The sequence below is a fragment of the Zophobas morio genome, unplaced genomic scaffold (assembly GCF_036711695.1).
Source record: "Zophobas morio isolate AGI-343-1 ecotype UQ-CSIRO unplaced genomic scaffold, CSIRO_AGI_Zmor_V1 ptg000046l, whole genome shotgun sequence".
NCBI classification, from domain to species: domain Eukaryota; kingdom Metazoa; phylum Arthropoda; class Insecta; order Coleoptera; family Tenebrionidae; genus Zophobas; species Zophobas morio.
The window spans coordinates 4943804-4967968 of NW_026972151.1; the positions used below are offsets into that span (position 1 = coordinate 4943804).

At 35.2% G+C, this 24165-nt stretch overlaps 3 protein-coding genes and 1 long non-coding RNA gene across 4 annotated transcripts; 3 read left to right on the plus strand and 1 right to left on the minus strand.

Annotated features, from left to right (window-relative positions):
• Positions 1-7684: 7684 nt before the first annotated feature.
• On the plus strand, positions 7685-10042 carry LOC135142142 (uncharacterized). The gene is made up of 4 exons (XM_064073812.1): positions 7685-8192; positions 8248-8414; positions 8466-8686; positions 9799-10042. Exons 1-4 carry the CDS (start codon positions 8066-8068, stop codon positions 10040-10042), a joined length of 759 nt encoding a protein of 252 aa, XP_063929882.1. The 5' UTR covers positions 7685-8065.
• A 207-nt stretch (positions 10043-10249) lies between these two features.
• LOC135142143 (uncharacterized) lies at positions 10250-11783 on the plus strand. Its single transcript, XM_064073813.1, has 2 exons — positions 10250-10772; positions 10826-11783. Exon 2 carries the CDS (start codon positions 11112-11114, stop codon positions 11781-11783), a length of 672 nt encoding a protein of 223 aa, XP_063929883.1. The 5' UTR covers positions 10250-10772; positions 10826-11111.
• Positions 11783-16175, plus strand: LOC135142288 (uncharacterized). Its single transcript, XR_010282490.1, has 3 exons — positions 11783-11847; positions 11900-12022; positions 15210-16175. It is a non-coding gene; the product is annotated as an uncharacterized LOC135142288 (long non-coding RNA).
• Positions 16176-22707: 6532 nt separating this feature from the next.
• On the minus strand, positions 22708-23930 carry LOC135142230 (farnesol dehydrogenase-like). Its single transcript, XM_064073907.1, has 4 exons — positions 23743-23930; positions 23236-23691; positions 23032-23187; positions 22708-22976 (listed from the first exon to the last, which is right to left on the minus strand). The coding sequence occupies exons 1-4, from the start codon at positions 23848-23850 to the stop codon at positions 22947-22949; spliced, it is 750 nt and encodes a 249-aa protein (XP_063929977.1). The 5' UTR covers positions 23851-23930; the 3' UTR covers positions 22708-22946.
• Positions 23931-24165: the final 235 nt, after the last annotated feature.

Genomic DNA, 24165 nt, shown 5'->3' on the forward strand with positions numbered 1-24165 from the left:
TTGGCGAACTGGGTCACAGCATAGATAACAATCAGTAGAGACAGCTCTTGTCGGCGCCTTTGTTCTTTCTGACCCGAATTTTAAGCCGTAATGGGTGGTCGTTGCCTAAACTATTCCTAGATGTCGCCACCCAATTTAAAAAGTATCACTTCATTTACAATTTCAAAAATTGATTCGTGTACGCAATTTATTGCAAACTGTCTAGTTTGCTCAAATCGTATAATCGTGAATCGCAATAAGAAAAAAGAAAAGTCCATATTTAATTTATAAACACGATGATTTGTTACAGTTTTTATTTTATTCATAACCACCGTTGTTGTTCGTTTGCGACGACTTTTTAAACAAAAAATGTGTTATGTTTACTATCTTTTCCAAGAATTCCAAACACGAGGGAGAGAATAAGACGCACAACAGGGATCCGGTATGAAAATTCATCGGACAAAGACTTTACCTTTTATTGTGAAAATTACATTTTTATACTATTTGTACAATTCTACCAGAAAAGCAGTCTTAAACAAGCAAAACTGGCAAAAATATTGTAACAAAACTGCCAAATTTCAAATATTTTAGACGTCAGTTGGGCGCCCTCATTCGGTCATAATGCGAACGACCACCAACGAAAACGGGTCACGAAAAACGGCGAGCCGTCTCTACTGATTGATATCTATGCTGTGAACTGGGTGAGAAGTTACCCAAACACTTTGTGGACCCAGTATTCCATGCTCAGGACCACTTTGGTTTGGCAAAATAATAGTAGCATTTAGTAAAAAAATGCGCTGTGCCGTGGTCGTGGGAAAAATAGCGTAGGTACATAACTCATGTGAAAGTGGCAAATATCGCGCTAGTGCGATATTTGCTACTTTCGACACTTGTAATGTAAATAACTATTTTAGACGACTGTTTACGTAACAGACACTTTCAGCACTACAACTTATGTATGAAAGTTCCCAATATCATGCTAGTTACTTTTTCCACGAGCACCTATGTAATAGCGTCAATTTATGCCTAGCCTAGTTGAGTCTAAATGCCTAGTTACATGCAGCCTTACGTTATGAAACAAAACTAGCACGTAATAATATAGGGTTTCTATAAATGATTATAGGGTTCAGTAGGTCATGTAAACCTGCCGCCTCTTCGATTTGAACCATACTAAATGGCCAAGGACGCATAACAAAGACCAGACGCATCTGTATAATTGGCTGCCTAAAGGCTTCATATCGTTTTAAAAAATTAGACTAATTCATTGAAATAAAAAGAATAGTATATTGTATAACAAGTGTTGAAAATGAAAGATTTCAACACGTGTTGTACACGATATTTTTCCGACGACCACAAAAAACGCAGAGTTAATATTTATTTCTTTAATTAAAGTTTATGGTAGGTAAGGTTACTATACTACAATTCTGAAAATAAATTGGTGCTTGGAGACGGTTGTTGACCGTTTTATGTTCTTTAGTTGATACGAAGTTTTGAATTTTATGCATACCAGGTTCATAATTATTTCCACTGATTTGTGTGGCTCTTTCTACAATTTCAGAGGGAGTTAGGTTCTTCTGATCGTAATTTTCATCTCAGAAATCCATTCTTTTGCAAGTTTCCAAATTTTACTGCAATTAACTAATAATTTTTTATCATTCAAAATATAAATTAGTATATTTTAACTTACAGAAAATCCAATAATTCTCTCCACTGCTCTTCCACTTGCTAAAATGTCATTCGGCAGAGCACTCTAGCTGCGGACAAAATAATTATGCCGTTGCGCGGAAAGGTAGATATCGATAATGATCGATCTGTGTGCGAAATAAAAACACACAGCTGTCGGCCAATCAGAGATCTCAAATTTTTCATTTCACACGGGTATGCCCTTCGGTCGTCTACGTGCTGGAAATTGTTTGCAATTTTAAATTTTCACTAAGGGAAAACTGTGTGAAATATGGCATATTTTATAGTGATACATCATCTAATTTTTTTTTCTGTTAATTGTTCCTACTTTTGTTCGTCTGTCCTATTTCCCAGTGTTTGCTTTTCGGACTGATTAGCGTCGTCTTTGTTTAATATTTTTCGAAGTAGGGGAACGAGGGTCTTGTAACAGTTTTTAGGAAAACGAATATAATTTGGTATCTATTAGCTGTTTGACCATTATAAAAGTATCTATCGGTAGTCTAACTATTCCTCTATTGGACTGAACAGGCAAAAGGTCAAAATTGTTCATCTTCACTTCACACCAGGCATTTTCTTAAAAAAAGTGCATTGTTACAACTTGCCCCGTGGTTGGGGCTAGTTGTAACAGCCATGAGACAGGTAGTAACAATAAAAATAAAGCTGATGTTGATACATATTTAGACTTTATTTTTCAAAAATCAACACAACACTTCATTATATACAATTTTTTTTCAGTAAAACTGAAATAAACTTTTAGAAAAGAGTCAACATTAAAGATTTGAGTTTTGTCTTCCTTTTTCTTAATATATATAATAAAGCGATATAAAGCATAGGTCAAAATGTTGGCTCGCTTTTCGTATGCTAGGGACGAGATTTGTAGAAGTGAATTTGGGATAAGTTGTAACATGTTACAGCTGGCCCCAAACATATTGTTACAACATGCCCCGTAGCACAATTTCCTACATTTAATTACATTTCGAAAAAATTTGGTGGTTTGGCATCAAAATGTGTAAGGAATATCAAAGCTGAGTAATTTTTGAATTACATACAAAACTAAAAGTTTTAAATTAATTAATAACTGATACGAAAAACCAAATTTTACTAAAGCAATATTTTACATTACTTGGCCAAAACCACACACGTGCACGCATCCACTCACTGCGCTGGCTGAAGGAACAGTGGTTGTGATGACATGATGTCTTATGGTATGTACAAGAATTAAATTCAGTAAAAATCCTGACGTTAAAGAGTTTAAATTCCGGGTAAAAATTTAGTGTTACAACTTACCCCTGTTACAACAAGCCCCTAGTTCCCCTACTCCTTCCACCTTTTTATTATTGTATCTTCATCTATCTTTATCTAAATAAATGTCAAAAAAACTATTTTGGTATATATCCATATGTTCAGTTAAGATTACTGATCAAGTGATCAAGCTTGTTTATGACAAAACTATATAATCAGAAAAACAGTAAAACGTATTAATATTATTATTAAAAAACATAAATCTGTGCGTGCATCGTTTATTCAAAATTGCAATAAAAGAATTTTTGTATTAAACGATTCTACATTTGCTTTGCTGGTCGTCATCATTTAAATTGTGTAATCAGGAATACGGGTAATTTATTGCAAATTATATTTTTTCTAGAAACTTTCGCATTCATTGTTCTACAGACTCACACTGTATTTTTGCGAAGTAAGTTCGTTCACACAAATTCTCAGAGTCAAGAATTTATTACCAACAACCTTAGGTAAATTACCCGAATTTAGACACTGTAATCATTTTTTAATAAAATTTATGGAAAACTTAATACTAATATTTTACCGTCGAAATGTTGTAAAGAAGGTGATTAATGAAAAACAACAGAAATTAAGGCAAATCTTTTACGAAATTTTTGATATTATGATTAATCATATACAAATTAGATTTTCTAGTATAGAAAAATTACACATTTTTGTTGCCTAATATTTCTATAAATTCATTTATTGCTTAAACATTTCCATGTGAAGTCCCAAAAACGCAAACACGATTATATAATTTTTTCGAGATTTAGAAATTGTATCATCTTGTGTCTTGCCTCATTAACTTATCAACTCATGAGCCGCCCCTGGACAAATTCCGAGGGGCCTCTGTCTACACAAGTGCGGACACAATGAAATATTGGAAGTCCCCAGCAAAAGTAACGGTAAAATCCGTTTGGGTCTAACAAGCTGTCAGTAGGTAAGCACCTACCTTGAATGTCGTATTAAGATAATTTACAATGTTGCCTGCTGCCGATTCCAGCTTTCGGATTCTGGCCAAGTAAATTTTATTTGATCTGGTCTGTGTCTCCGAAGTTTCTGGCAACCGAATAGATTATTTCATGATAATTAAATAATAATAATAAATAATTACTTCTAAACACTTGCGCTGTTAAACGTCAAAAGAAACACAAATAGATAGGTATAACATATTTGAAAACATTTAATAATTACAAAATTCATGTTTGAATTGACGTTTTTAAAATAAAAATTTTTATGCCAGCAAAGACATTATTTTAAATGCATCATGTCAAAATGTACTCTATTTTGACTAATTTATCACAAAAGAAGTTATACTCTTATTAAAAAAAGGAACAAAGGACGCCTGAGATAAATAATATAAATATACTACTGTCCGTCTCGTTATCGTCAATAAAATTTTATGGGGTAGAATGAAATTGCCAAAACTATACTACAACACAAAGGAACGAAAATATTGAATATTATTTTTATTATTTTATTAAAAATTTAACACCTTGAACAGTAACAACAATAACATATAATATACTATGCATGTACAACATATATACTATATACGACCCCTAGAATACGAAAAAACACGTCTCCTATTTCAATCTGTATGTCTGTGTCGATATTTATTAGACAGAAAATGCTGGACCGATTTTTGTTAAATTTTGTAAGTACTTTAGGAATATGTAAACTGTAAACTTAAAAAATCTTTATTCAGTGATAAATCACAATTATAGACTCATCATACTTTGCACAATGCGCATTTAAGCATTTTCTCGGAAAAGTTTTAGGGTGGCGTGATCAATTTTTTAGGGGGCGATAAGCAAATATATTTTGATCAAAAATTTACCATGCCTATGACAACTTTAAAACAAAGATTTCAAAGCATTTGGTTTTGTAGTTCCTGATTAAATCAATAAAATAAATTTACGCATGCATTCAATTTTTGAGTCACCCTGTATATCCAAATCCAAAAAATATGAATGGAATGATAGATCACAAGTATTGTCTCATCATATTTTGCAAAATTTTGAGGTGACATCATCAATTTTGTGGAGGGGACAAGTAAATATATTTTGAATAAAAAACTTATGATGCTTAGCATAACTGTAAACCATCTGCAAGATTTCAAAGCATTCAGTTTTGCAGATTCCAAATTAAATGTCAAAATGTTGTTTCCTAATTTTGATTTTTTTTCTAAAAATTGGACGTTTTAGGTCAAATCTCAATTCGGAATCATAGACTACATGTGTAAGACTATGTTATTTGATACAATTTAAAACCCAATTACTATGTACAATTTTGAAGTGACGTCATCACATTATTGGTGGTGATGATTAGACAAATTTTGGTAAGCGTTTTACCATCTACATGATAGACCAAATATAAATGCAAAATTTGACAACAATCGGCCCAGTACTTTCGGAGATGATCTGTATAATAAAAATCCGGGACGGCAGACAGACAGACAGACAGACAGACGGACAGAGAGACTTACGGGAACGTGAGACCTATTTCTTCATTTTCTAGGGGTTATGAAAGATCGAGAAAATGTAAAAGTAGAGAGTCGGCCGATGGACTCGATTACAATACTTCCTTTGCTTACGCTCGGGAAGTAAAAACACTGAATCGTGTCAATATAACAACATTACAGTAGAGAAAGTGGAATGTTGAAACCATTTTGTAAGAAACTTTTGCTCAAAACAGAAAGGCATCTTTGCAAATACTTACTATTCTCTCTGGAAAAGAAAGTTATTGAAAAAACGATGCAAATGCGTATAACTGAATACAAAATACAAGAAAAATAGAAATAGATATATTAAAAATACTCTATATTTTTTAATCGTTCAGAGACAGTGTCGGATTGAGGACATGAGGGTCCACCGGGAAATTTCCAAAGTGGGGCCCTGTGGTATTGTATACAGATGTTCTTTGGGTATTGCCGTATAATTGCTATTATTATTTTCAGTTATGCCGGCCACATTGGCGTTTTGAAAATACGACAAATTTCGCTTCTTTCAAAAATTATAAAATTAGATTTTGCGATTTTTGTTTCGTAACAATTATTAACCTCTGTAAAGTAGCGTAATTAACATCCCCGCAACTCCTGCGTCTTTAAATATGAAATATATTTAATTAAAGAATATATAACCAACTGGAAAAAAATATAAACATTCTCAATTTCTTAGTGTATACTTAACTTCGACTGTTTATGTTTATACGTCGAGCGAATTCGACTTTTAGTACGTTCAGACTACAAGCATCAGTGGTTAAAAGAAAATGAAATTTGGTTGAATTTATGTCCTCAACGCATAGGAAACTACACAAAACAATCTTAAAGTATGTTTATGATTTCATAGTATTAGGTTTTTGCAATTTCAAAGTTAAATTAAAAAATATTCTTATACATTGTTGATTCCTTTTCCAAAAATCGGGATGAAAAGGGTAAAAAGTCAACAAGGATTCATAGATCACACATGCAGGAGTATGTTATTTTATAAAATTTAAAAGGCCCAATTCTGAATCAAACCCATTAAAATTTAAAGGTTGTTAAAAAATAAACAGCCAATCAGATTTACGAATTTAACTCGTTACTATGGAAGTTTGCAATTTAACACCCTTTAAATTTAACAACTTTGATTCAGAATTGCCCCTAAAGAACATTTGTTCAGTAGAATTCTAAGATAATTTTTTGGGAAGACTTTAATCGAACAAATTTTGATTATCGATTTTTCCTATAACCATAAAACGTTTGGAATAGTTCAATACGTTCGCTTTTGCCATTTTAAAGTCAAGTTGTAAAATACAATTTGAATTTTTTATTAACGATTTACCATGCTTACCATAATCAAAAAATATGTAAATAAAGCTATCGGTTTTGCAATTTCAAAGTTAAATTGTAAAATCTTGTTATACAATTTTGATTTTTTTCTTAAAAAGCCGGATATTTAGACTAATTAATTAAGCATACACGTTTTTTTTTTTTTCAAAATGGATAAGTAGCGTTAATGACAAAATTGGAGGATGACGTCATCATTTTTGTGAAGGCCATTGAAGAATAAATTTTGATTAACAATTTATCATGTACCCATAAACTTAAATCGTTTGCGAGGTTTCAGAGCGTGTGGTTTTACAATTTCAAAGTTAAATTGTAAAATGTTGCTATACAATTTTGATTTTTTTTCACAAAAAACTGAAAATCTAAGTAAAAGCTCAGCACAAATATATAAATCACACATGTTATTTTATAAAATTTACAGAACATTTATTCGGCAACATTGTAAAATGACGTCATCATTTTGAGGGGGGGGGACATACACGAAAACATTTTGACTAACGATTTATTTGCTTACAATAAAATGTAAAACCACATTGTTGGTAAGGATGATTAGCAAATTTTGGTTAACTTTTAACCATCTATACCATATTTTATATAAGTTTTCTGGGAACCTTATTATATTCTATTATCCAAACATATTCGTGAACACGATGACAGAAAAAAATCTAATCTGTTCATTCGTACCACTGTATTCAATCGACCAGTCGAGCCTGATATGCATATGGCTATTGAAAGTTTCGTCGTATTTTGAAAATTTACTTCTTCCATGCTGTGTAAGATCATAAGTTACATGATAAGTTGTAATTGAGTGCACTGATTGGTTATCGCCATAAACGATATTTCCAACTGCTAAACAATTACTCCAAAATTTATTGCAAACTAGTGCTTATTCAACACCTAAAATTTAAATGTAAAGTCTGCCAAACAGCGAGCATTGACTTTCTATTCCCAAAAGTACGTATTAGACTTTACCTGCTTTTGGGTTGTTTGTCTGAAACTCGGTAAAAGGTTTTCATGCACGGCTCATTCAAAGGACCATTGTTGTTTTCTGGCAAGCAGGAATTTAGGGCTGTGTCGTAATTCTGAAGAGCTTATTGCTGACGTCCACTATACTTAGACCGCCCCATTATCCTCCGGTATTTTAACTTTCTACCTGCTGAAGTTGAAGATGAAGTTTGCATTATAACGGCCCTGGAGAGAAGGGGTACATACAAATAATACACAGCTAGTAGTCGCTAACTCGCATTTGACTTGTGAACACCTACCTTAGATAGCTTGAATACTAAAATTGTAAAAATGTTCCGCCGCAATGCTACGCTTAATGTTTCTCCGCCAGAAATAATTGTTATTTTGGAAGACGAAAATACGCATTGCGAAAAAATAACACTATTCAATCCATACCCTGTTGCCCTGAAATATGACGGTAAATATGCTTTTAGAAGATTTGTTCATCGCCAACTGATATTTTTGCTTTACAGTGTATACAAATATCGAGTCAAAATTTAAAATAGAAAAGAAGGGCTTGCCGGTAATCAAGGCGCGCTCGAGCACTCAAGTGTACATCAGATGTGTGAATCCGGTTGCCGAAGACTGCAACGTAGAAAATAGTTTTTTTATCACTTTAACAGACATCAGTACAGAAGAGGTAATTTTTTTCTTGTTTCGGTATCGTGTTTTAATAAAGTATATTTTTTAGATTGTTCTTCAAACATGTATCCGTGGAGTAGTGCGGTCCTGTGGTGAAAAACAAGTCACAAAAAATCGAAAACAAACATGTGACAAAACTGAAAAAACACAGAAAGCTACAAAAAGAGACCTCGAGGTTTTTGCTTGCGAAATCGGCCATCAGGAAAGAGACGAGTCGCCGTCAAAACCAGTGGAAGAAGTTGATAATCAAGCACAGGAAAACACCTGCAGGTATGCATTTTTTATTTTATATATTCAGAGTAGGCAGTATAAATTCAATTCTCAATTTTTTACTGTCTTTTTGCAGTGTGAAAAGAGTCACGTTAAAAATTGACGATTTTTGGAAATTAACATTTAACAACAAAATAATATTAAGTTAGAAAACGTTGTCTTAATGCAGTGAAAATTGGTTTAACGCAGATTATTGAAATAAAATTACGAGAAAGAACACCATCTTGGAACCTTTGAAAAATTTTCTTTAGCTAGAACTGCTTTAAAATTCATTTATTTTTAAAAGTTAAGTGACGGTGACAAGTTTTGAAATTAACCAGTAAATGGAAGTAATCAAAATCATAATGCTTATAGAAGGATACCTTCATAATAACAGTTCCCCCAGGCAATTTTTTGTTTCTTCAGAAAGTAAAAGGGAGCATAAGAATACATCACTTTATTAGAATTTTCTGTAACAGCAATACGAAAATATTCTGCATAAGTCAGTCGAATATTCTGTTTTCAGTTATTATTAAACAATTTTAACATTAAATTACAACAAAATCCTGGAAGTGGGATAGTGGGAACCCCCTTCTTGTAAACACAACCTAGTCCTTCACTTTATTGCATTGGACACATTTTCCAAAACACTTGCATTGTTATTATTGTCAGTAGTTTTATGTGTGTTATTCGATTCCGCAAATCTTCCACGACATTTAAGGGTACTGCATGAATTCAATTTTTTTATACATGGCTACAAGAAGTCGCAATCTAGACGGCGAGTTGCTTGGTGTATTGCGACTAATAATCCTATTGTCATAAATTTCAGCCCAAAAATCTCTTATAGCTCCTGTTGTATGAGCAGTAGCACCATCCTGCTGCCATAAGCAGCAAAACGCACGTAAATATCCATTATCTGTTAACTCGCCTGCATGTAAGGTAATAATAATACTAATAATAATACTTTAGCCTCCGAAAATAATTACCCTCTTATAAATATACGACAAATCATATTTTTTATTGTACACCTTTGTTTGTTGTGCAATCATTTTTATGTAGTAATTTTAACTCGACTAACGCCTCGTCGCTACACTATTGACTTTTTCACTGATATTTATTTCATTTGTTTCCAGGCCTGCATCGTGCAAATTATACTTATTGCTCTGTGCAATTGTGCTGTTTCTCCTAGCGATAAATTGTTTACCGAAAAGTCGACCGTCACAAGAAATATCCGTACGAGAACGCTGGTTCTTTTATGTTACGTGGCAAGTACAAGTAACATGCTTGGTGGGATTTATTTCGACCTTTTACTTTAAGTACGAAATATTAATGATTAAAACTAGTTTAACTAAGTTCTTTAGTGAACCAGAAACATAGTTAAAAATAATTTGTAAATAACATTAGAAAATCAAGGCATAGCCAAAATTCAAATCATGTCATAAGAATTGTCAAAATTTTTGTACGTATATATAAATCTACATATCGCAGTGCTACTTTTTGTTTCGGAAATACTTACGACAAAAGAACAGAAAACAGAAGACATGAGGGATAATTTAAAACTCCGTGTATTTGGTTTGAAAAAAGTAGTCATAAAACCACGGTTATCGTGCGCGATCTACGCTGTCCACGTTGCACTTGCTTCGTACACATTAGCGCACGATGTTTTACAAATTGAAAAACCACAAAATGTAACACTGCACAAATACACCAACCACCGTTTTCCGCGTTGCTCCGCTGGAAATAAATTTACATTTAGGAAACGAAAGCTGACAATACATACATACTTTCGGTATGGTCAAGGTGGAACGAACACGGACACAGTCAGTGACACGAAACCCTCGAGTTCAGTAGAAACCATTGCATAGCCAAATTCAACTATATTAAGGATATATTAAGGATGTGCATGGCGGACCTGAAAACGGACAAGACTCAAACAGTAGGTCCGAAAACGAACCCTGACTTTCAAGGCTGGTACTAATTTAGGGCCCGATTAGACGATTGTAAAGTTAACCTTATGTATACCTAAACTTTTAAAGCGAATGATTTATTAGAGGAAGAAACACACTTTAAAAAATTACAATATTTTGAGATCATCCGAAATGTAACGGTAAGTGATAATTAATAATTTTTAAACCGATTTGTTAGTTTTTTTTTCTACAGTTTTTACAAGACCATCTTTAGAGACATTGGGGACTGTTATTAATGGTGCAGCTCAGAATCGATTTTTGATTTATTCTAGAGAAACCAGGCTTTGACCCCGCGTACGATTCCTTGGATAACGAAATGACATACGCCATAAGTCCGGCTGGTCCGGCAGACAGCCCCTATTTTCCCTTTGGGGCGAGACCAGGGAACTAGTTATCGCCCGCGAAGCCCAAGGCCGGGTTCAGGCCGACGAAGGAAGAACGGCCGCAGACGGGAAACTCTATAGAGAACAACCAGTGGTATGGTTCGCACGAATTCAATAAGTATCCCAGCTGCACCTCGCCCAATCTTTACCACAGGCTACTACGTTGGTACCCAACGTATGGCACCTCGACGACGTACCAGGTCTACGATGTGTACGGTATTATACGGTCAAAGCTTGCCACCCATGTCCTCCCTAAAGCCAAACGATACTGCCGTCGCCGCCATCTCGAGAACGAACAATTCGGCGTTCAGACCCATAAATCATACAGACAGCATTAATAATAAGGTATCAGGGACCATTTATCCAATCGCAGAACAAGCTAGTACCAGTACAATTTATTATGGGTATACGACGACGTGTTTTCCGGGCACGGTCAAGGTGGAGCGGGCAATATATAACACGAAAAAACGCGAAGAGCCTCCAGACAGTGGCACGATACCCTCGAGTTCAGTAAAGACAATTGTACAGCCAAATTCAATTAGCGGACTTCCACCGATGACGATAAGAGGTCGAGAAGATATATTAAGGATGTGCAAGGCGCACCTAAAAACGGACAAGGTCCGAGAACGAAACCTGAATTCCAAGCCAGCTTGCCTGAAAGGACGGGAAGAGGAAAAGACAGAAGATGGCACTGATTTAGGACCCGATTTAATTGACTGGACGATTGTAAAGCTTACCTTGACATGTATCAACATTTTAAGCGGATAATTTATTAGATGAAGAAACACACTCTCAAAAAATGACAATATTTTGGACCATCGGAGATGTAACGGTAAGTCATAATTAATAATTTTTAAACCAATTTGTTAGTTATTTTTCTACAGTTCATACAAGACCATCTTTAGAAGAGAGTTTGGAGAGTGTTATTAGTGGTGCAGCTCTGACGGGAGACTCTAGTTATGCTAAGCGATGATGGGCGAGAAAGAATTGTAGCTGAATATAACGCGGTGAGTAGTAGGCAAGTTATATCACTTCGATTTTTTATTAATGTTTTTAAAAATATGAAGAGTTCGACTTTGTTTAAAATATGATAGAGGATATTTTGAACAATTTTTGTAAATTTAAATAAAGTTTGTTTTAAACATTCTACGAAAGTTAAAATTTATTTCCAATTTATTTTTAGGCAACCAGTAATACTCAACAGCAAAATAAGAAAAATATTTAAAATAACATGACGTACGTTAAGCCAAGTCGTTTACTTTTCTAAAGAACTCTGATTGAAAGTGTATAGTGTCACTCTCGCAGTACTAGATCCACTACTAAAAATTCCTACTATGACAATTAAATATCGACATGAAATAATTACTATTTTCGACAGCTGTACAAAGTACAATGTTACATACCATTAGATCATTCTACTCACTGATTATACATTAACTAGCTGACCCCGTGAACTTCGTTTCACCTACAATTTAATTTTGAATCTGCAAAACTGAATGCTTGGAAATCTTGCAGATGTTTTAAACATATGATAAGCATAATAAATTTTTATTCAAAATATATTTACTTATCCCCTCCAAAGAATTGATGACTTCAGCCCAAAATTTTGCCAAATGAAGCCTATCTAAAATGTCCAAAATAGGATGAGACTATACTCGTGATTTATCATTCCATTCATATTTTTTAGTTTTGCTTATAGGGGGTGCCTCAAAAAAATTAATCGCTGAGTCAATTTATTTTATTGATTGAATCAAGAATTGCAAAACTGAATTTTGAAATATTGCAGACGCTTTGAAGTTACTATATGGCATGGTAAATTTTTAATCAAAATATATCTGTTTATCAAGCCCAAAAACTTCATCAGTATATATTCGTAATTTATGATTGCATTCATATTTTTTAGATTTGCTTTTCCAGTGACAAAAAAATGTATGGATCAGTCAATTTATTTTATTGAATAACTCAAGAGTTGGAGAAATGAATACTTTGAGATATTGCAGACATTTTTAAGTTATTGTAAACAATGGAAAATTATTACGAATATTTATTTATTCTCCCCACAAAATTGATGGAACGGCTCACTCGATTTTCGCAGATAATTTTGAGAATACAATACAGTTATTTTTAGTATTACACTGCACCAATCCAAGGTGGTATACGTGTTGATCGTAAATCTTGATTAGGTCATCACAAAATTGTGTTAAGAAAAGACTCAACTCGAAAATGCTGAATATGTTTCATTATACTTTTGGTGCGAAGGAAGTTCTGTCGAAACAACGTTCGATCAATTTTTTGACAATGGTTGATATAAATAAAACTCAGTAGATGCTCATACTCGAAATACGAAGTATCTACTCGAATATCAAATCAAAATCTTTCTAGTTTTTCTAGATGATGCTAATACTTCAGTAGGTAACAGTTGATGCTCAAGTAGCATCTCGATACAACAAAAAAGGAAAACAGTGACAGTGTTCAACCATCAAGGCAAAAATCGAGTCACCAAAATATAAGTTAGTATGGGGTAGACACCTAGAGATGGGAATCTCTATGGCCAGTGTTAGAAAGAACGCACTGCACAATTTATGCATAAATAAAAGTTAATTACCTGAAAAGTTTTCGATACTGCCGCTCCTAATGTGTTTTTCAAACTGAATGCACCTTTTGACGACGTTCCACGTTCATGAAAGTCGCCATTTTTAGTCAAAATTCACTCTTACAACGATGCTACTCGTTTTCTAAACTGCTTTACAGACAGCTCAGTAATTTGCCACGCCGATGCTCATTTTTAGATTAAATGCTCACAAAACGCGTAGATGTTCAATTTGTGTCCGGGGAGTTACAATGTTTCCAAGTGGGTACTCAGTACATAGAGTAGATGCTCAGGTATATAAGAGTAATAATGAAGTAAGTACTTCGTACTTCGAATATGAGTATCTACTCAGTTTTATTCATATCACCCAATGTCTCGCTTCAAGGTTTGATTATGTTGATTATGAGCACAACGCTGATCAACTTCCATATCCGAATTACCCATGAAATCAATCATTGCGGTTTGCACCTGAAGTAGTTCGTCGCACATTTGATTGACTTCGTGGACCCATGTCAGCTTGTCGTCTTCTCGGCATTGAAATGAACTTCATAAACGACACAGAATTATTTTCACAGTCAATCAAATCTGTAAATTTTGACTTAAGAATTTTAAAATATTGAAAAAGTTCAAATTAAATCCTCGAATAACGGTAAAGTTTGAGGTTTTGTCGAAACCAACAAAGAGAATATACGTAAATAGAATGGCAGATCAAAATTAATAAGAAATTTTCGCAATGCGTAACTAAATTCATTTTAACGAACACTTTTCTTAAAATAAACAAAGAACGATTTGAAATGCAATAATACTTTTCACAATCGCACGGAAGAAATAGTTTTGTATGACACATCAGTTAGACGACAGGTCCGTCAGGAACGCCAACTATTCAAATTAATTCGAAGTGGCGATTCCCATACAAAATTTTTAAAATTTTTTATCTTTTAGCTGTCTCATTTTTTAAAAATTTTATTTCATTGTCCTGACAATATGGAACACATAAAAAAAAGAATCATCCAATTCGGTGCAGTCGTACTGAAATTATGGGCGTACATACATTTCGGCGATTGATTTTTATTTATATAGATGCATTATTATTTTAGAACAAATTTCATTACTATAAAAAGGTTATATTGAGTCGACCTTAAAAGATAGAGATATGCTGTCCGGGACTTTTCTTTAGAACGTTTAGAGGGGAACAATTTCATCACACATGATTTTTACGTAACTTTAACCGTTTAAGCAGCCTAAACAACGGAAGCTGTCAAGGGAGGAATAATTTTCCCGTTTTTCCGATTTTTTTATTGCTACTTCGCTGCTATTGATTGTAGCGTGATGTTATATAGCCTATATGTAGATACGATAAATAGACTATCCAACACAAAAATATTTTTTGAATTTGAACCAGTAGTTTCTGAGATTAGCGCGGTCAACCAAACAAACTCTTTAGCTTTATAATATATGTTAAAAAAAATCATTAAAACCTCCCAAAAATGTCTGGCATAACGAAAAACACAGCTTAGGGCTTACTATATGAATCGGTTAGATTTCTGAATGAAATGTTTATAATATGTAAATGTCCATAACAGGCGATTTTTTATTTATTCTAGAGAAACCAGGCTTTCATACCGCGTACGGTTACTTGGATAACGGAATGGCATACGTCGTAAGTCCGGTGTTAGGGACAATTTATCCAATCCCAGTGCAAGCTAGTAAGAGTAGTTATAGTTCGACCTCATCACTGGCAAATCACGCGACTCCACATTCACAGTCGGCCGGTGTGAATAATAGTTCTGTACCTCAACTACTGAACTAGATCCAGATATTAAAGCACAAAGAAAGACGAAGAGGAGACAAACGAATAACGCGACAGAGAGGATACGAATTCGTGTTATTAATAAAGTTTTAAAAGAGCTGGCAAGGATGTGCATGGCGCACCTAAAAACGGACAACCCCAAACGAAGCTCGGTACTTTAAATATCGTCGTAGAGGTCACCATGACGCTGGAGGAGCAAGTCCGAGAACGAAATTTGAATCCCAAAGCTGCTTGCAAGAATTGGCTTTATCCTACGTTACCGGGTGGCAGGTGCTTTTGCCAATTTGCCTCACAATCCAGGACACAATGGCACTGCTAACGCGGCAGGTCTGCCACCTGCACATAATTTTTCATACAAACGGTTCTCATTTGTTCATCAAGCATACAAGTTATATTATATATTTTTTATGAATGTTCTGTATTGTTGGCTCTGATTTTGATCAACAAAGTTGTAAAGTAACTATTGAAACTCCGCCACTCACTCATTCCATCTTTTAAGTATTGTTTAAACTGTGACAGCAAATTTGCAGATCTGGCTGAGATTCATGAAGTATTTAATATTGGAAGAATAGGATTAGCTTGTAGGTAAAATTAATGTATATGATATTATTAAATATTGATACACCTGTTAAAATTTTGTAATCATGTATACTTAATCCTAGAAAGGACAAAATTGCTTCTTGGTTCTGCAATAAACGTCTAAATATATGTTTAATTAAGTTGCAGTACCTGCATTTTAAATGCCCATTCATGTCTTCGAAGTTGCTTGTAATAATTTAATATAATTTTTTTAATAAATACTTTAACAACTTTTTTCTTCATTTTCGAGTTAACGAAGAACTTAAAGTAAAATTTTCCACTGAACCAATAAAACCTACGGAAAAAACACCATTTAAACGAGCCATTGTAAACCCTCCCGGTAATGATCCGACGAGCACGAATCTTGATGCGATCAAGGAACAACAGTAGACTACAAAAATTGAAAAAATAACATTTTATTTGAGAAGATCTGAATGATTTAGGAAGTTCATCATCTAGATCACCCCAAACAAAATCCAGCTATTGTTACCGTAATACCCAGAAATGATTTTTTTGACATCTAAAGCAAAGTATCAAACCCCTCTTATCAAACCCCTCTGTACGTATTTGGTGGAGTTAATTAGTAAACTTAGTAGAAATTGGAACTTTTTGAATTTTCAGATGGTTAATAAAATTATATTTAAATGATCGCTTTATGTACGTGGCATTAAACTGTTTCAAACCCAAACCATGTCCACCAGACGCTGGAGTAGTCCAAGAGTAAATATTGAGTCCCTTGCTTCTTGTAGTTATTTATGTAACCAGTAAAATAGTAAAGTACACCTGTCGAGTAAAAATGTAATAGAGCTTTCCTGCAGCTATCATTAATAATTATTAATTATAATGGATGAACTAGTGAAACTTTCATGTCCGCATTCTGTGGAAATAACGGAAGAAACATAAAAATCCTCAACGAATTTTGTCAAATCAACATTATTTCCAACTCAAAAGTGTCCATTACTACCACTGAATCGATCGACGAATAGGCTTTATGAATGGGAAATCCATTTTACACATAAATTAGGTCCAGAGGACAAAATGGTGGAAGAAGGGAAGATTGATGGACTGGAGCTACTCATTGACCATGTAGAAGATCAAAGAGCAAAATTGAAAAGAGGTTTTGGTAGAAATCGTAGTATGTTATAATAAGAATGTGGTAGAAAATGTTTGATTACCCAATTATTGACAAAACTGATTCTATGGCTCTGGGGGAATCTAATTTACTTTAATAAAAACTCATGTACACTTCTAGTAGACATTTGATTATGTGAACAATATACAATTCGAATTGTTCACAAAATCGGAAAAAATGGGGGACATATGGTTTGATCGCTTAATCAATCATTTATCTGGTTATTTAGTATAGAGGACAGAAGGGGGATATTAAAGGCGATTGTGCAGTTGGAAATTTTCCTTAATTTAGGCACTGAAGTTCACATTATTAACTGTCCGTCTCGTTATCGTCAATAAAATTTTATAGGGTAGAATGAAATTTCCAAAACTATACTAGGTATATTTTTTCATGTGTTAAGACGCTTCTAGAATGCCAAAATAGGTGATTTTAAGGGAATTTTTCTCATTTCGATGATTTTTTTTTATATTATTTATTCTATTGTATTGAAGAAATGATAAAAATTGAAAATTTTTCCTAAGACAATTTTACATGTTTTTGTGTCCCGAATGTAAACTAATATTAATATATTCTACATACATATTTATACGTAACAATAATTTTGTTAAGAATTGTAAACTGTCACGAATGGGCTTTTATTCAACATATTTTGTAGTTCCTTATGACTTAATTACAATTTACTAACTGACTAGTTGATTTTTTTCATTTATACATATCTCACGTTTTCGTATTCCTAGTATTTATTATCACTAACATAACTTACAACAGATTTAAAATGACTTTTACAACTCAAGAAGTGTATAAGTTAAAAACAAAAAACTTTAAAAAATTGCCTTCAATATCAATAACGCTTAAATAGATTTTATCTTGGTTTCATGTATTCCCTGCACAGATAGCATTTACGATACAACCTCTTGTGTAAAAACATTAGTGTTCCTCAGATGATAAACTATCTGTAAATAGATGTATACATTTTCTTTAATTGACAGTTGTTACTCTCAGCTCTATGTAACAAAAGGATCTCAGAATAACTACAAATTTATCGATCTGGCACATCTACATCACTAAAATTTGTGGAGACCATTTTAAACACAGAAATTTTACACATGCAAAAGGAGTAAAAGGCACGACAGACCTTGAAGATTAAACAGATTATACACTGTGATTGCAGTTGTGCAATCCAAGATACGTATAATTAATTATTAAAAATTTCTCTGCTCTTTCTAGGATTTCGCGTGGACAAGTGATTCTTGAAAGATATGTGTTAATTACCCTTTGAAAGTTTTCGTAGTTTATACAACATGGTATAAGTTCCACTTTTACATTTTACACACTATTTTTGCAACAATTTTTCGAAAAACACTTCACAACCACATTAAACTGTTACCGTCCCGCGAACTGACAAACTTATCACAGTCATACCAGGTGTATCAAGCAGTGGGCTCTTCATGATCATTAGTCATTAGTTCATTACTGAGTCAAATTAACAGTATCACCTCCTGAAATGATAATTATTAGTCCTATTTTGTTGTTCTTCCGATTACGTTGTGCTTGTTAAATTATTATTAATGTAGAAATAAAAACGTGTTAGCAACCTACCCAACCTATAAAAAATGTTGTATACTGCTGATGTAGTCACACTGGTCTAGAGGATCATTGTAACCTAAAGTATTAATAATCGCGATACAAAATTCTACAGTCTCAAAAAACATTTATTGCTAATTACTGTTAATTTATGTGCGTATTTAAAGTGCGAAAAATAAAAGGCCAACGATGTTAACACTAGCGAAGGTATTTATTAACTGACTTAGATATGTACAATATGTGAAAACTAACTTAGTAAAAAAAAGGTCTCGACATCTGGACGTCGATTTGCCGTCAAACGCCGACAAAGACAAAAGGGTCCAGACTTTCAACCACACAAGTGTCGCCAGAGCGTATCTAGTTCTGACATATTGCAACACTCCCACTCGCTCTGGTCAGATGAACTAAATAAACAAACACAAGGAAAAATTAGAACACACAAATAAAATAATACTTAAGAGAATAAGTCTTAAACTGAATGTAAATTCAACAATTTTAAATTATTGGCAAATTTATCACGGCTTAGCGGTTTCGTGAACATATCCGCCAGTTGTTCCGTTGTCCCAACGTGGTTGATATCAATCTCTCCCCGTTGATAGGCGTCACGTGTGTAGTGGGACTCGACGTCGATGTGTTTGGTGCGTCGATGGTGAACAGGGTTTCGCACCAAATGTTCAGCAGTTTGCTTTAAGTGTAGAGTTTTTGTCCCACGATCGCGCACTATTTGCATACAGTTTGCCACGTCACCGGTAACTTCAAAATTCAATTTTGGTTTGTTTATGAAACTGTTGACACGTTCCACAGAATGACCGATTACCAGGCCATCATCCACGTACAGCGCGAAATAAAGTTCGTTATTGTCAGACGCGTACACACACCGGTCAAACCGAGTAGGGTTCATGCCGAATTCCTTTAGCACTCCGTCCATTTTCTCATGAAACACTAACGGTGCCTGTTTCAGTCCGTATAAACTTTTGTTTAGTTTACACACACGGCCACTACCGTCGTCAAAACCGTCCGGTTGCACCATATATATTTCCTCTTTTAGCTCACTATAAAGGAAAGCAGTTTTCACGTCAATCTGAAAGAGTTCATAATCTTTGGCCGCCGCGATGGCCAACAATACACGCACTGATTCGAACCGTGCAACGGGTGAAAACGTTTCCGCGTAGTCGATGCCCGCTTTTTGCGAACATCCCTTTATGACCAACCGTGCCTTGTATTTATTGATGCTGCCGTCCGGGTTGGTTTTAATCTTGAATATCCATTTATTTTGGATTGATCGTCTGTTCGCTGGAAGCTCCACCAATTCCCAAACTTCATTTTTGGCTAAAGACTCCAATTCATCAGCCATTGCAAGCTCCCACTGTTTCGAATTATTCGTGGCTAACGCTTCTGCAAGAGTTTCAGGTGTTTTAGTCACCATTTTCTCACCTTCAGTCAGGAGGGCTGCAAATTGAACTTCGGTCATTTCATCTTTTTCTTCCATCCTTTTCTTTGTCTTAGATCGGGTGTTGTTTACGATGGAGTTTTCATCTGAAGGTATGTACCACGCGTTTCGAGTACGCCGCTCGTGTTGGTGTTGATTGTTCTTCATTTGTAGCGATTTCAGGTAACAATTGAAGCGGTCTTTTTGGTGGTAATTCGACAATTTTTACGTCACGACTCTTAATAATTACTTTTGTACCTGGCCGCCAAAGACGATATGCGTGTTGCTCAAATTCATATCCAACTAAGATGAGCCGTTCGCTCTTCTTTTCAAATTTGCTCCGTTTCGACTCGTCAATTAATGCATATGCAGTACTACCAATTTTACGCAAATGACTCAAATCAGGCTTTCGACCGGTCCAGAGTTCGTAGGGGGTTTTCCCTTCGAGACGGGCACGTGGTATTCTATTTCTAATGTGAGCCCCGTTTCTAATCATTTCCGCCCATAGTCCTTGGGGCAGGTTTCCGCTTGCAAGTTGACACCGCACCATTTCATTTAATGTCCTGTTGGATCGTTCGGCCCGCCCATTCTGTTGTGGACAGTACGGTGTGGTCAATTCTTGTTTAATAAATTTCTTGGTTAACACCGCCTTCATTTCACTGCCCAAAAATTCACCCCTGTTGTCCGATCGCACGCGTTTTATTTTGTGTCCATTCGCTTCTGCATCAGCTATTACACTAATCATCGCGTCGACGACGTCGGACTTTGTTTTCATAGGAACTGCGATGATCGTACATACCACTGCAATCATCTGTAAATACAGCTGCGAATCGCGAACCACCTAACGATTCATTCAATGGTCCGATCGTGTCAAAATGCATTAGATCTCCTGGCCGTTCAGCCCGCGAATTTGAGGACGAGAACGGTTGTCGCACGTGCTTGCCGTATACACAGTCTTCGCAAAATGTGTCCTCATTGTCCGTACTATCTTTCGAGTCCACAACTTTCATGCCAGTTATCGCGTCACTTTTGGCCATTTCGCGAACCACTTTAAATGCAACATGTCCAAGCCGTTCATGCCACACTCGAACGTTTTGAGCACTTGCGATCATAGCCTCTGCCGTTGCCCGCGCGCGAATATTCATTTCGAATAAACCGTTTTTAGCGAATTGTCCGGTGGCTACCACTTTGCCACGACTAAACAATTGTAACGTGTGTTTGCTGAATCATGCGTTAACACCATGATTACTAGCTGCACTTATTGAGAATAGATTTTTCCCAATTTCAGGCACGTACCACACTTCACTCATGCCTTGCTCCAGTACTTGTCCATTAATGTACGAAGTAATCATTACATCTCCTTCACCTTCCGCGTAAATAGTTTCATTGTTGCCCACTGTGATCGGTTTCCTCTCACTTGCACTAAACTCCCTATAATTTGTAATAATGTCGCGCCGAAAAGTCATGTGTTTACTCGCACCAGAATCCGCGACCCATAATTCGCCCGCTTTACCGACAGCCATCGTTTCGGCTGTATCCATCATCGCACTCGATGCGCCGCTGTTTGATGCTGTATTCGCTTGGCCATTGTTTTGAGTCTTTTGGGGTTTGTAGCAGTCGATCTTTCTATGTCCCGTCTTACCGCAATTATAACACTTCCCACTAAATCGCTGTTTTGTAGATTGCTGTCCCTGCTGATTTTGATAACGACCACGTCTATTTCTTTGATGATTTTGGCGTTGTCCCCGATTGCCGTTGCTTGTGTAAAGGGCTGAGTTGTCTTCTTCGTCGTTTTTAATCTCGGCCATTCCATTTCTCATTGTTTCCAGCTTTAATAACCGAGGAAGAAGGTTGACCATGGTTTGCTCTTTTTCTGGAAGCATATCAAAAGCCGCTACTATATGCTGATACTGTTGTGGTAATGTGTACAGTACTTTGGTGATTATTTGTTCATCGGTGGGTTTCTGATTCAGATCTTCAAGCTGTCTCACCAGCTCTTCGATAGCAGCAACATGTTCAGTAATTGTTGCGCCTGGTCGCATTTGATAATTATAAAATTTTTGACGTCTTGTTCTTTTGTTCGTAGATAGTCACCAGTCGCGTCCACATTTCAGCTGCAGTCTTCATATTCATTATATGACGCACAACATTCGTCTCTAGAGCGCACGATAACGCAAATTGAGCTTTCTCGTCTTTTCTGTCCCATTCTTCTTGTTCCTTGGACGTACCTCCCGAATCAGGGCGAGCTTTCATACCTTCGACAACGTCTAACAATTCGTGATACCGCAGATAGGCGCCCATTTGAAACTTCCATACTGCAAAATCGTTGCCGTTAAACTTAGCTATCGCGAACTTATCCATTTTCGATGTGTCTGCTACTATTGGCCACGAAACCGAACTTGAACACTGACCAACTACAAATCACAACTTCGAATAGGAACTAATCGCTGATATTCCACTAATTGCACTTTTCAAAATACTAATTGCACAATACCCGATACGTAATCTGGGCCCATAACCTGTTAATTTATGTGCGTATTTAAAGTGCGAAAAATAAAAGGCCAACGATGTTAACACTAGCGAAGGTATTTATTAACTGACTTAGATATGTACAATATGTGAAAAATAACTTAGTAAAAAAAAGTCTCGACATCTGGACGTCGATTTGACGTGAAACGCCGACAAAGACAAAAGGGTCCAGACTTTCAACCACACAAGTGTCGCACCGGTACTGGGCCAGAGCTTATCTAATTCTGACATATTGCAACAATTACTAAATTAATAATCACTACACTGTGAGTTAGGTGCTACCAAGGACAGATTGTCAATTCATGGATCTGCAAAATTTAAAAATGCTTAAATTTGTATTAACAAAACTACTGACAATAATACCTGTACATGTTCCGGCGTCGAAAGAACATAAATCACCCCATTAGCTATATCTTGAGGTTGCAAAGCGTCCATTGTTTCATACATAGCTTTAGCTTCCGGTGGCAAATCCTTCTTCAAACTGGTCAATTCAGTAGCAACCAAACCTGGACTCAAACTCTACAAAAATGCATCAAAACCTGTATCCACCAAACCAAAAATACTCACGGTGATCTTGATTTTCAAACCCAAACTATTCAGTTCTTGTCTCAACGTCTCCGTGAGAGCTGTTACAGCAAATTTAGACGCTGGATATATATTCAAAGCGTGAGTAAGAACTTGATGACCAAGATTACTATTAATGTGTATAATATGTCCGTTGATTTTATGGGTCTTCATCATCTTCACTGTTTCTCTTGTTATTATAGACAGGGCTAGAATATTCAAATCGAGGACTTTCTTCATATTTTCGGTTGAAGTGTCGAGAAGGCCACCCATTGAGGTGGTTCCAGCGTTGTTGATAAGAATGTGAAAAGGACCTACGTTATCTTCAATCCATTTCAGAGCATTTAAAATATCTTCTTCTTTATTTAAGTCTGCTTTAACAGCGTAGAGTTTTTGTTTCATTATTAAATTTTTGGCGCGTTCTTCGATTAGTTCGATTCGGCGAGCAATTCCTACCACCTGAAGTGGAAATAGTTGTACGAACTAGTATTTGAAGTAGTTTGTACTTACAATTACTCCTTTTTGAAGTAGAGCATCTACTATTGAAGCACCAATTCCAGCACTAGCACCTGTTACTACGGCTACTTTGTCTATCCATTTTACCATTGAGTGAACCATTTTGCAAGGTTTTTCGCGAACTACTGACGCTTTTTAGTGTTTAACAATTTTATTTAATCTTACTATTATGACACTGTAAATTTTTAGCAGTGATTAACACTAAAGGTGATGTTGTTTACATATTTTTTTTTATCTTGTACAGTTATTATTGGGAAACAGATAAGATACATTTTATTGAAGGTGCAACAGTTTTGGATACTTATATCGCTAATTTACAATTATGCTGTTAATTACATAGTTTATTTAAAATGCAACTAATCTACAAAATAATCAAAAATGGTTTCCTAATTTAAACTTGGTGGAATGTTTCGCATG

Excerpts from the sequence above, each read along its gene's own strand:
- LOC135142142 (XM_064073812.1), top strand. The coding sequence starts at position 8,066 with ATGTTCCGCCGCAATGCTACGCTTAATGTTTCTCCGCCAGAAATAATT. Across the intron at positions 8,193-8,247 it reads TGTTGCCCTGAAATATGACG|TGTATACAAATATCGAGTCA; the intron begins GTAAATATGCTT and ends TTTGCTTTACAG. Across the intron at positions 8,687-9,798 it reads GCACAGGAAAACACCTGCAG|GCCTGCATCGTGCAAATTAT; the intron begins GTATGCATTTTT and ends ATTTGTTTCCAG.
- LOC135142143 (XM_064073813.1), top strand. The coding sequence starts at position 11,112 with ATGGTTCGCACGAATTCAATAAGTATCCCAGCTGCACCTCGCCCAATC.
- LOC135142230 (XM_064073907.1), bottom strand. The coding sequence starts at position 23,850 with ATGGTTCACTCAATGGTAAAATGGATAGACAAAGTAGCCGTAGTAACA. Across the intron at positions 23,188-23,235 it reads GTTTGAAAATCAAGATCACC|AGTTTGAGTCCAGGTTTGGT; the intron begins GTGAGTATTTTT and ends GCATTTTTGTAG. Across the intron at positions 22,977-23,031 it reads CGACGCCGGAACATGTACAG|ATCCATGAATTGACAATCTG; the intron begins GTATTATTGTCA and ends TAAATTTTGCAG.